Source organism: Megascapheus bottae, chromosome 16, assembly GCF_031878675.1.
Source record: "Megascapheus bottae isolate mThoBot1 chromosome 16, mThoBot2.hap1, whole genome shotgun sequence".
NCBI lineage: Eukaryota > Metazoa > Chordata > Mammalia > Rodentia > Geomyidae > Megascapheus > Megascapheus bottae.
This window is the reverse complement of record NC_143524.1, coordinates 1,862,775-1,875,007: the sequence shown is the minus strand read 5'-3', so window position 1 is coordinate 1,875,007 and position 12,233 is coordinate 1,862,775. Positions and strand designations below refer to the sequence as shown.

At 59.9% G+C, this 12,233-nt stretch overlaps 1 protein-coding gene across 1 annotated transcript; it reads left to right on the top strand.

Annotated features, from left to right (window-relative positions):
* Positions 1-408: 408 nt before the first annotated feature.
* On the top strand, positions 409-3,197 carry Cdkn1c (cyclin dependent kinase inhibitor 1C). Its single transcript, XM_090347158.1, has 5 exons — positions 409-576; positions 774-1,206; positions 1,501-1,750; positions 2,271-2,415; positions 2,499-3,197. Exons 2-4 carry the CDS (start codon positions 784-786, stop codon positions 2,408-2,410), a joined length of 813 nt encoding a protein of 270 aa, XP_090203284.1. The 5' UTR covers positions 409-576; positions 774-783; the 3' UTR covers positions 2,411-2,415; positions 2,499-3,197.
* The last annotated feature ends 9,036 nt before the right edge of the window (positions 3,198-12,233 follow it).

The following is a 12,233-nucleotide window of genomic DNA, read 5'->3' as shown; positions in this document are numbered from 1 at the left end:
GGGCGCTCGCGCCGCGGGCCCGGAGCCCCCGCCTGCAGACAAAGGAGCCGGAGGGGGGCGGGGGGCGGGGCGGGGGCGGGGGGGAGTGGGGCGAGGGGGCGGGGCGTCGCGGTGTCACGTTACCGCCCGCAGCGCCCTTTAACTCCCGCCCCGCCCCGCGCCCCGCTCGGGCGCGCCGGCCGCGCGGCCGCCAATCAGCCGGCGCGGGCCGCGGGCCCCGCCCGGCCCCGGGGGTGTGTGCGCGCGGCCAATGCGCGGCCGGCGGGGGCCGGGCCGGGGCCGGGCCGGGGGCGGGGCGGCGCGGCGCGGCCAATGGGCGCGGTGTTGTCGAAACTGAAAATACTACATTATGCTAATCGCGGCGGGGCCCGCGCGCTCGGGGGTGGGGCCCGCGCGTATAAAGGGGGCGCCGGCGGGTCGGGCGGTCCGCAGGCCGAGTGCGCTGTGCTCGAGGGGTGCCCGCTAGGCCGGAGCGAGCCAGGGGACAGGCAGACCTCGTCGAGGGGGCGCGGCCACCGCTGGGCTGGACGGGATAAGCGATCCGGACTCGAGAGCCAATCTCCGCCAGACACCCAGGTAGCCGCCACGCCCGCCGCGTCCCCTCGCCGTCGCGGACTCGCGGGGTCTCCCCGGTGCCCAGCCTTCCTGCGCCCCGCGCCTCCCGCTCCCCGCTCCCCGCTCCTCCTCCTCCTCCCTCCCCCGCGCTCCTCTCTGTCCTCCCGGCGCCCCGGTCCGCGCAGCCCCCCGACTAGGTCCGACGTGTGTCTCCGCAGCAGACCCGCGATGGAGCGTCTGGCGCCCAATGGAAACTTCCCGGTGACGGCGCGCACCAGCGCCTGCCGCAGTCTCTTCGGGCCCGTGGACCACGAGGAGTTGGGCCGCGAGCTGCGGATGCGCCTGGCGGAGCTGAGCGCCGAGGACCAGAACCGCTGGGACTTCAACTTCCAGCAGGACGTGCCCCTGCGGGGCCCCGGGCGCCTGCAGTGGACGGAGGTGGACAGCGAGTCGGTGCCCGCCTTCTACCGCGAGACGGTGCAGGTGGGGCGCTGCCGCCTGCTGGTGGGCCCGCGGCCGCCGCCGGTGACCCTGGCTGTCATCTCGCGCCCCATCGAGCCGCCGCCCGGTGAGTCCTTCGACGACTTCGAGGAGGAGGGGCCCGCGGAGCCGCCCAGCGGCCCGGAGCCGGAGCCCACCCCGCCCCCGGCCGCTGCCCGGGCCCGGGCTCGGGCCCCGGAGGAGGGCCGGGTCTCCGCCCCGCTGGCGGACCCGGGCCTGGTCCCGTACGTGGCTCTGCCCGCGGCGGCTGCGGCGGCGGTGCCAGCGGCGGTCCCGGACGCGGCCCCCGCTGCGGCCCCCGAGGTGGCCCCGGCGGCGGCGGCGGCGGCCCCGGCGGCGCCCCCGGCGGTGCCTCCCGCCGCGGCCCCGGCGGAGCCCCAGCCCGTGGCCCCGGCGGCGCCCGCGGCGGTGGCCCCGGCCGCATCCTCCGCCGCCGAGCCCCAGCCCGTGGCCCCGGCGGCGCCCCCGGCGGCGGCCCCGGCCTCAGACGTGGCCGCGGACGCGGACCCAGACGCGGACGCGGCGCCCGCGAGCGGCGTGGATCTGGACGCTAACCAGGCGGCGCAGCGCGGCCAGGAGCCGCCGGCGGACCCGGCGCAGGCGGGGATCCCGGGACGTCCCGCGGCCGGCACCGCGGCCGCCGGCGCCAACGGCGGCGCAGCGGCGAAGAAGCTGTCGGGGCCTCTCATCTCGGGTAAGCACCGCACAGCCCCGCCCCGGCCCGGCCCCGCTTTGTCCGGCCGGCCTGGCTCCCCGGAGCCCACGGGGGCCTCGCTCCGTCCCCGTCCCCGCCTCCTCTCGTGCCATTAAAGGGCCCGCAGCGCGCAGGGCGCGGCAGCTCCCGCACCCCTCCCGGCTGGGCGGCGGGGCTCCCCGGGCCCCCCCCCGGGCGCGGGGCGCGCGGCCGAGCTTGGCCGGGCCCCCGGGGAGGGCTGTCCCGGGCCCCGGCGGCGGCGGCGGCGGGAGCCCCTCCCGGGCGCGGCGGGCGCGCGGCGGGCGCGGCGCGCAGGGGGTTAAGCGCGGCGCGGCCCCGGGGGGCTTGGCCGCGGGACCGGGGGAAACGCTTACACAGCACATTGCGCGGCGACGTAAACAAAGCTGACCCGCCGCGGACCTCGGCGCGGGCGGGGACGGCGCCCGGCCTCGGCCCCGCGCCCCGCGCCCGCTCCCGGCGCAGTCCCGCTCTGACCGGCCGTGTGGGGATCTGTCGCCAGCAGATTTCTTTGCCAAGCGCAAGAGATCGGCCGAGAACAAGCCGAACGACGCGCCCGCCGCCCCGGCCGCCGCCCCGGCTCCCGGCCCCGCTCCCGCCGTGGCAGGGGCGGAGCAGACCCCTCGCAAGCGCCTGCGATGAGCGAGGTGAGTCCGCGGCCCGGCCCGCGGGTCGGGGCCCCGCGCGCCGCCGCCGGGGGCTCTCGGCTCACCGCCCTCTCTCCCCGCAGCTCAAGGAGCCCTCGGAGCCCTTGGGGACGGCTGGGCAGCGGACTAAGGAAGAGCTTTGGACCTCGGCTGGGACCGTCATGTAGCATCTGCGGCCGCTGGCTGCGCGAGCAGCCATGGATCTCCTTAACTAATTGGAAACTGTGCAATGAATCAGTACCTATATATGCTGCACGAGCATTTGGGTGGTCCCAAGGTGCAAAGCTTTAAGAGTCATTTATATAAAGTGTTTAATCTCTGCTGAAACTCAGTGCAAGGAAAAAAAAAAGGAAAAAGAAAAAAAAAAGGAAAAAAAAGACAAAAACCATGTATATTTGTACAAAAAAAACTTAAAAAAAGTTATACTAACTTATATTTTCTATTTATGTCCAGACGTGGCTCTCTCTCTGCCACGCAAAGTTTCGGTTATTGGTTATGCCAAAGGCACAACTTTCCTCAACCCCAACCCCCCCCCCCAAAAAAAAACAAATCAGATTCTTGACACTTTCCTTCTCGTAGCAGACTCTAGGGAAGGCTCCCCCACACGTAGCTGCAGTTCTGTGCGTCCCGCTTGCAACCTCTGCGCTTTCTGCTCTCTTGCTATTGTTACTCGTATGAACTTGAAGACAAATGTGTTAAAAAAGATGGTTCCTGAGCCGCCTGCACCACTGCTCCGGCTCCTTGTCCGCCGGGTTCTAAATAAAGAGGCCAAAAAAAAAAAAGAGTTGTGGTTTCAGACTGATTGTGCACTGCACCCCCAAACTGGGATGCTGGAGGGAAGGGGAGCAGGGGGAGGGGGGCCCCAGGGTGCTGCCCCACCTGAGCAGTGGCCTGAAGTGAGCCAGGGAGGGTGACCCCCACTCCTGGGGTGAGAGCTTGGGCCTAGGTTGCTGGCTCCACTCCACCCCCCACCCCCACTGCTCAGGAGCTCCTTTCCAGTCATGGACACCTGCAGGGCTTGGGGGGACACACTGCCTTGCACCCAGGGACTTGGGGGCCTATCCATGAAGACAGAACCCAGAGGTCCCAGTTGTGGGGCTAGGATACCCAGGAGCAGGTCACATCACCGCCTGGAGGGGGGAGGGGAAGGGGACCACTGTGGGCAGGTGCCTTGGGGGCCACTGGACCCAGCTCAGTGGAAGGATGACCTTGAGGCTCTACTCTGCCATCCAGACCCCAAGTGCCCCATTTTCATAAGGAGGAGAGGTTTAATTTTTAATAGCTGAAAGCTAGAAAGCTCTGGAAATGAGGGATGGCAGTGGGGCTTCAGGGGCTGGGTGACGGGACGTGGGCAGCCAGGTCTGTGGGCAGCGCATGTGCGGGGGGCCTCAGGTCTGCAGAAGGGGGCGGGCTGTGGACATTATCCGCTGTACAGAGCCGGGCAAGACAGAGATTTTTGAGATCTGTGGATGTATAATTAACTTAACCTCCCCCCCCACTGGCCTGAGAGGCCCAGCTGGGGTCAGTGCTGAGAAACGCTCCCACCCTGCAGAGAGAGAGAGAAAGAGAGAGAGAGAGAGAGGCCGGCAAGCAAGAGTGTAGGGCCTGCTGTGGTCAGCAGGGTTAGGGTGGGGGTGGGGCAGCCAGGACAGAGCCCTGCCTCTGGGCCTGGAGGGCCAGGCTGACACCCTGGGCACATAGGTAAAGTGGGCACAGCAGGGCGCTGGGCTCACCCCCAGGGGGGTGAGGGAGGGTTCTCATGGACCCCAGACATGCCTGTCTCATGAGTGGCCTCAGTTTCCCTATCTAGGCTGACAAATGTCTGAAGCACCTTCCAGCTTGCCCAGGAGAGTCATAGCACAATGAAGCACCCAGGGACCTGCTGACAAACTCCAGCCTGTGCTGTTGGTGTGAGCAGGCTGGCTGTGGGGGTGAGAGACCCCCACTACATCCCTTGTGTGGGCGGGGGCTGGGGCCAGGCCTCTGGATATCCTGGACAGAACCTTTGCACTGTCATGTTCCAGGGCCCAGGCTGAGCAGATCTGTTGACAAAGGAACGGCCACAGAGTGCCGTGGGGGGAGGGGTTGCCCCAGGCATGGGTGAGCCATCTAGAGCTGGGGTACTCCAGGGAGGAGTTGGGGGTCCAACTGAGATGGGCTGGGCGGTCCCTGTGGCCTGCTGGTGGGTGTGGGGCTAGCATAGGGGCCAGCGTCACATGGCGAAAGCTCATTCACTGTGGTCCACCTTCCAGGCCCCTCTGCCTTCCATGTCCTCTCCTGGTCTCCTGTCCCTTCCTGGGCTGGGCCAAAGGTTGGGCCCCTGGAGAGTGGAAGCAAAGTGAGGGGCTGCAGGGCTTCTGGCTGGAGAAGAGGGGAGTCTGTAGAGTGGAGGGCGGGGCAGGGCAGCAGACACTGTCGTCAAGGAGGCCTGTGTGTGTGTGTGTGTGTGTGTGTGTGTGTGTGTGTACATGTGTGCACGTGCCTGGGACTGAGGGGGGGAGGGAGAGTCCAAAAGCCCAGCTTCTGTAGATACAGAGACACACACCTCCGTGTTCCCAGAGTCCTCTAAGCAGGGGTGACGCTAGAAACACAGTAACTCAGCTGCCAAGCACAGGGGATCCATGCAGACAGACAGGAGGCCGCCCCCACCCCAGCTCCTAGTGGGAAACCGATACCACAGATTGGGTGACTGGGGTTGATGGAGGAAACAGTCAGTGCAAAGGCCCTTGGGTTTGGGTGTTCCTGAAATGATGAACCACAGGGGCTGGGCGGCTGAGAGGTCTGTGCAGTGGGAGACCCTTCCGGGCTGTGGCTGGGCTGGAGGGGTGGGCGACGCAGAGCCTCTGGTTTCTGGAGTGGCACAGGTGCGCCCGCCAGCTGCATGGAGACCTTCCTGCCCTGGACACCTCCTCTCAGGATGGAGCACTGGGGGTCCCCGGAGCCCTGGGCCCAAGGTGATCCTCACCACAACACTGCCTGCAGGGCTGGACACTCAGGCCTCTGGGACAGGCCACGAGGCTGGCAGACCGGAGGCCAGGCCTGCCACCCCTTCCTGGGATGCCCCTTCCCCTCCTCCTCCCCCTCCCCACTCGGGCCAGCCCACTCTCAGGGTCTCCCTGTCCTCCAATGCCATCCCAGAAGACCTGTGGGGGAGCCTGTTTGCATGGACATGCCCATACAAACATGTCCTCGTTTTTCCGTGGCCCGGAGGCTCCTTTCCTTTTAGCACAGTCAGTCCTGTTCCACGGAGCAGTACCTAGCCGCTCCTTACCCACCCCCACCCGCCGAAGACCAGAGGTTGCTTCCGGGTTTGGACCCTTATGCACAGAGCTGAGATAAATATCCCAAGTATCTTTTAAATCCATTTTTTCTCTTCCTTTGTGCCAGTACTAGGCCTTGAACTTGGGCCCTGAGTGACATCATTTCTTCACTCAAGGTTAACACTCAAGCACTTGAACCACAGCTCCACTTCTGACTTTTTTTTAATTGAAGAATTTATTAACGATTTTCCACTTCTGACTTTTTGATGGCTAATTGGAGATAAGAGTCTTCCAACCTTTCTTCCTGGGCTAGCTTTGAACCTTGAGCCTCAAATCTCGGCCTCTTGAGTAGCTAGATTATAGGTGTGAACCACTAACTTCTGGCTCAGAGCAAGGTTTTGTGTGAATGTAACTTTTCTTTCCACTTTGGTAAATACTGAGGCTCAGGAATGCAGGATCCATGGTAAGAGTGTTTCGCTTTGCCAGCTGGGCTGGGCATGTGGTTCACGCCTGCATCCTAGCTACTCCCAAGAGGAGATCAGGAGTTTTCAGGTTTGAGGCCAGCATGGGTAAAACGTTCTTATGACCCAATTAATAGGTAGGCACACTGGGAAAAAGCCAACTCTATTTAATAAACCATCAAAACAAAAAGAGTTGCAGGAGAGAGCCTGCAGAGCAAGAGCAAGGCCCTGAGTTCACACCCCAGTACTATGAGAGAGAAAGGGGGGGTGGAGATATCACCAAACTGGTGTGTGTGTGTGTGTGTGTGTGTGTGTGTGTGTGTGTGATGTGTGTGTGTGTAGGTACTGGGGTTGAACTAAAGACTTCATAACTGTTGCTTAGTTTTCTGCCTACTCAGGTCTGGTGCTCTCACACTTGAATCATAACCCCATTTCTAACATTTTCCTGGTTAATTGCAGATAAGAGTCTTTTAGCTTTTCCTACCTAGGCTGGCTTTGAACCAGGATCTTCAGATCTCAGCCTCCTGAGTAGCTAGGATTACAGGCAGGAGCTCTGGGCACTGGGCCAAACTATCTCTTAAAGTGACAAAGCCACTGTGCATCTCCTTGCAGTGATGGAGTCTTCTGCTGCAGAGCTCTGGTTTTTCCACTGCGCCTCCTCTGTAGACCATACCAGTACCAATTTTCAGTGAACTGGAGGCAAAAATCTGGAGCCAGGAGTGGTAGTGCCTGTCTGGGGTCCCCACGACTCAAGAATATGAGTCTGTCTCCCAAAAGAAACAGACAACCACAAAGGCAGAGCCCCCAGCACAGTCTGGATGAGATAGGCCAAACCACAATCAAAAGTTACCATTGTGCTGCTGGGCGCGGCGGCTCTCGCCTGGCATCCCAGCTACTCAGGAGGCTGAGGATCTGAGGCTCGTGGTTCAGAGCCAGCCCGGGAGACTCTTATCTCCAATTAATCACCAGAAAACTGGAAGTGGCACTGTGGCTCAAGGGGTAGGGTGGTAGCCTTGAGCTGAAGAGCTCAGGCACAGTACCCAGGCCCCAGAGGTCAAGCCCCATCACAGATGAAAAAAATAAATAAAACAGAATATCACTGTGGTGGCTCATGCCTGCAATCCTATTCTGGACCCTGAGATTTGAGAATCACAGTTCAAAGCCAGCCCAGGAAAGTCTGTGAGACTTTTTTTTTCTAGTCTGGGGCTTGAGCTCAGGGCCTGAGCACTGTCTTTGGGTTTCCTCAAGGCTAGAGCTCTACCACTTGAGCCACAGCACCACTTCTGGCTTTTTTTTTTTTTTTTCCTACGTATGTGGTACTGAGGAACTGAATCGAAACCAGGTCTTTGTGCATGTTAGGCAAACACCGCCAGTAAGCCAAACTCCAGGCCCATCTGAGACTCTTATTTCCATTTAACCACCAAAAAAACCCATAAGTGGAGCTATGGCTCAAGTGGTGGAGCACTAGCCTTGAGCAAAAAAAACACAGGGACAGTGTGCAGGCCCCAAATTCAAACCCTATGTGTAGTGCGCGCATGCGCGCGCGCGCACACACACACACACACACACACACACACACACACACACACACACAGAAAAAGAAAGGGGAAAAAAAAGAATTGTGGCTCTTAGTACCCCTTGTTGTTTGTTTGTTTGTTTTTGCCAGTCCTGGGCTTGGGCTCAGGGCCTGAGCACTGTCCTTGGACTTTCTCAAGGCTGGAGCTCTGCCACTTGAGCCTCAGCACCACTTCCGGCTTTTTTCTATGTATGTGGTACTGAGGAATCAAACCTGAGTCTTCATGCATGCTAGGCAAGCACTCTACCACTAGGCCAAACTCCCAGCCAGTGGCCTTTGTTTGATCTGGCTGGGGATGAGGTGACTGAGTCAAGGGTCAGTCCCTCATCTAGGTGGCCCCAAGGTAGATTTCATTATTGTCCAGTGTTTTCTGCCCAGCCCTTCTCGAGGCTTCTGCCTCCCCTGTGCTGTGCTTCGACAGGTATGACCTCGCTGGTCAGTGGTGTGTGAGGAGCACGGGTGTACGTAAGCAGAGCTGTGAGGCCTGGTCCCTGCTGTCTGTCATGGACAGGGCTGTTCCCTCCTGGAAGATGAGGCCAGCCAGAGATGCAACCTGCCAGCCCCTGTGCTGTCCAGCCAGGGCTAGTGTCCCTGGGAATCAGGGCCTGTGTGTTAGCCACCATGACAAGGCCAGACCTGACCAATACAGTTCCTTGTTTGGTGTCCGTTTCTCACTCTGGGGATGACAGCTGGAGTCCCATGACACCATGCAGTCCTGTGACACCATGCAGTCCTCTGGGGGAACCTGGTCCCCAGTGTCACAGGCAGGGGGACCTTCAACAGGTGGGGCCTCGCAGGAGCCCCTCCTCATGTGTGGTGTGGCATCAGAAGGTACTGGGACCTCAGTCTCTCCCTGGCCCTTTCCTGTGCCATGGCTTCCTCCTCTGTCTGTCATCAGGGCCTCACCAGAGCCAGGCAGGATCCATCACTGTGCCCTTGACCCTCCAGAATAGGGAGCTAAGCAGACGTCGCTTTAGAAACTCACCCGGCCCCCAACATTTTGTTACAGTGACAGAATGTTGACTAAGACACCTGGACGGGTGTCTAGAAATTATGCTGCCGCTCCTGCAGCAGCTAGAACAAGCCTGTCATGTTTACAGAGGCTGGAGGCTGGCTGTCTCCACCTGTTCTCCCTCCCTCCCTTCCTCTCTCCCTCTTTTCTTCTTCCTCTTTTGCTGGTCATGGGACTTGAACTCTGGGCCTGGGTGCTGTCCCTGAGCTCTTCTGCCCAAGGCTACTGCCCTACCCCTGAGACACAGCACCACTTCTGGTTGTCTGGAGGTTGATTGGATATGAAAGTCTCACGGACTTTAGTGCCCGGGCTGGCTTTGAACCAGGATCCTCAGATCTCAGCCTCCTGAGTCGCTAGGATGACAGGTGTGAGCCACGATGCCTGGCTTTCTTTTCTCTTCTTCCCTTTCCTTTTCTCTCTCCCTTCCTTCTTCCCTTCCTCCCCCCTTTCCCCACCTTCCTCCAGTGAGGGTGGGTGTGGCTCAGTGGTGGATCCCTTGCTTAGCAGGTGCCCAGCGCTGGGCTTCAGCCCTGTCCCAGCCCAGGAAGATAATCACCCTGTCTTGGGAGAGGACAGGAGTTTCAGAGGCTGAACTGTCAGCCCATTTGAGATTCCCAGTCACTCATTCTGACATGGAGCCGTGCTCTGCGGCCCTGGGTTTGGGAGCAGGCGTCTGTGGACGCCCCAGGGTGGGCTACGTGGACAAGAGCAGAGTGGAAGTGGTCCAACCTCCTGCTTCCTTCTCCACAGGCCTCACCTCACATGAAGTCTTCTTCTTCTTCTTTTGCCAGTCCTGGGCTCGGGCTCAGGGCCTGAGTCTGTCTTTGGACTTTCTCAAGGCTAGAGCTCTACCACTTGAGCCTCAGCACCACCTCCAGCTGCTGCTGCTGCTGCTGCTGCTGCTTCTTCTTCTTCTTCTTCTTCTTCTTCTTCTTCTTCTTCTTCTTCTTCTTCTTCTTCTTCTTCTTCTTCTTCTTCTATATATGTGGTACTGAGGAATTGAACCCGGGCCTTCGTGCATACTAGGCAAGCACTCTACCACTAGGCCAACTCCCAGCCCCTCACATGAATTCTTAAACAGGTCTTCCAGGCATGGCCTTGGCCACTTTTCTCCCACGGTGTCTCACCTGCTCCAGTTATCTCTTGCCAGATCAAAACCATCCTGGAGCTTTGTGGTTGACAAGAGTGGCTCCATTTAGCCCTCTGATTACCAGTTGGGGATTTGGGGAGAGGTGGTGGGTGGCTTGGCTCAGCAAGGGTGGGGTCACTGGGCTGGGGTCCACGCCAAGATGGCTCTGCCACAGCTGGCAGAGGCGAGCACTGCCAGCCAGGCCCTTGGCAGCTTCCATGTGGTTTCCTTTCTTTCTTTTTGTGCTGCTACCAGGACTCGAGTTCTTGCTTAGTCTTTTCACACGAGGCTGGAGCGCTACCACTGGAGCCACAGGTTCCCCGGAGCGAACAGTCTTACAGATTCCTCTGCCCAGGCTGACTTCCCACCTCGACCCTCAGATCTCAGTCTTGAGTAGCTGGCACTGTAGGTGTGATCACGGTGCCTGGCTCCACTCTTCCCCAGGTCAGCCTGTCCTTACAGTGTGGCACAAGCTGGGATCCTCACAGGTCCTCTCTGGGGTCCCTAGAGGACACCACTCCTGCAGGCCTAGTCCAGGGTGGCAATGTCATCTTGTCAAGGGAGACTCCTGAGCAGGCTTCTGAGTGCACCCCAGATTCTAGGGAGGGAATTTGGGGTGCTTCACTAGCATTGGGGGTTGCTGGACAGCGGGACTCATGCAATGGTCTGTACATTCAAGATGGAGACTGCTGGTCTTCCTGGAGCATGACAACTGCATCCCATGGGTGACTCCCGGCTTGACCCGTGAGGAAAGGGAAGACTGCGGCGGCAGGCAGAGGGCCTGGGGCACGAGTCTGTGCTCTCCTGCTGTGTGTCTGGTGAGAATATACATTGTATACCATGCCCATGTTATGGACATAGCCTGTGTACTCTGGCACAACAGCTACTTTGTGAACTTTGTATCTGCTTTGTATCTGCCAGAAAGAGTTCTTCTGGAACCTGCAGACACAGAAGGAGGTTAAGGCGCCAGTGAGGGCCTGTGGCTTAGCTCTGCCACCGTGGCCACATCTCTCCCTCTCTTGGATTGCTTCCCCTCTGCCCATGTGTCCTGGTTTGTAGTTTTTTTAAATCGGCTTTCTTTCTGTTGTTCTTGTTGTTGTTGTTGAGCTCCTTGGGTTGGAACGCAGGGCTTTGTGTATGCTGGGTAGTTATTCTGCTGCGTGAGCCATGCCCCGGGCCTTCTCGTTTTGGTCATTTTCAGGACAGAGCCTTCCGTGTAGCCCTGGCTCACTTGCGGCTTCCTGCCGAGGCTCAGTCTGCAGGCATGCAGCATCACACTGAACCTCTTCGGTGCGGGCAGGGTCTTGGGACATTTTCCCTGGGTCGGCCTCTAGCTGCGTCTTCCCAGCCTCAGCCTCCTGTCCATCCCTAAGATGACAGGCGCACACCACCATACCCGGACCGCCCTGTTTGTGTCCTGTCACCAGACTCTTATCCTGGGCGCCCAGAGCCAGGTCTGCACCAGGAGTCCAGTCCGGACAGCGGACGGGTGAGGCAGGCCGGGGGTCCCCCACGCTGCCCTGCCTCCACCAGCACTGTCCACAGCATCACTCCCCACTTACAGATGGCCTCCAGTGAAGACCCTGGGATTTCTGTGCCACTTTGGGGTCTGATCAAAGAGCCTCAACTGTGGAAGAGTCCATTAATTACCCTGCTTCATTTGGAGGACTGTCCCACCCAGGGGCTACCCTTACTTATCCTATATGCTTTCCTTCCCCCCCCCCCGCACCTCATCTTGTATGTTCCGGTTTTGGGGCTTGAACTCAGGGCCTACGCACTTTCCCTTAGCCTTTTCACTTAAGGCTGGCACTCTACCATTTAAACCACAGCTCCACTTCAGGCTTTTTACTGGGTCATTGGACATAAGAGACGCACAGATTTTCCTGCACCTCCAGCCCCCCTCTGCACTGGTTACTTTCCAGACAGGTGTCTGTCTGTGCCTGGACTGCCATCCTCCTTCTTATGCATTCCCACTCCCGCCCCGCGTTCCAGACATTGGTTGAGTCCCAGTCTCCCAAGCTTTCATGATTGTGCTGGCTCCAAACTGCCACCTCCTTGTCTCTGCTTCTTCCCCAGTAGCTGGGATTACAGGCGTGAGCCCCAGTGCCCAGCTGGGGGAGGGGGTTCCTTCTGATGGTTGCATGGGGCTTCCAGCCAACCCCAGGGTGCCACTCTCAGTTCTGCAAAACAATCAAACAAAAAGTCTAAGGCCAGACAGCAAGGTTACAAACCTGAGGCCACAGGGAAGCCAGAACTGGAGGCCACAGGATGCGCCTGGTGGGGCTGGGGTGGGGCGGGGATAAGAATGAGTGCATACAGGCTGGGAGTGTGGCCTAGTGGTAGAGTGTTTGCCTAGCATGCACGAAGACCCAGGTTCGAT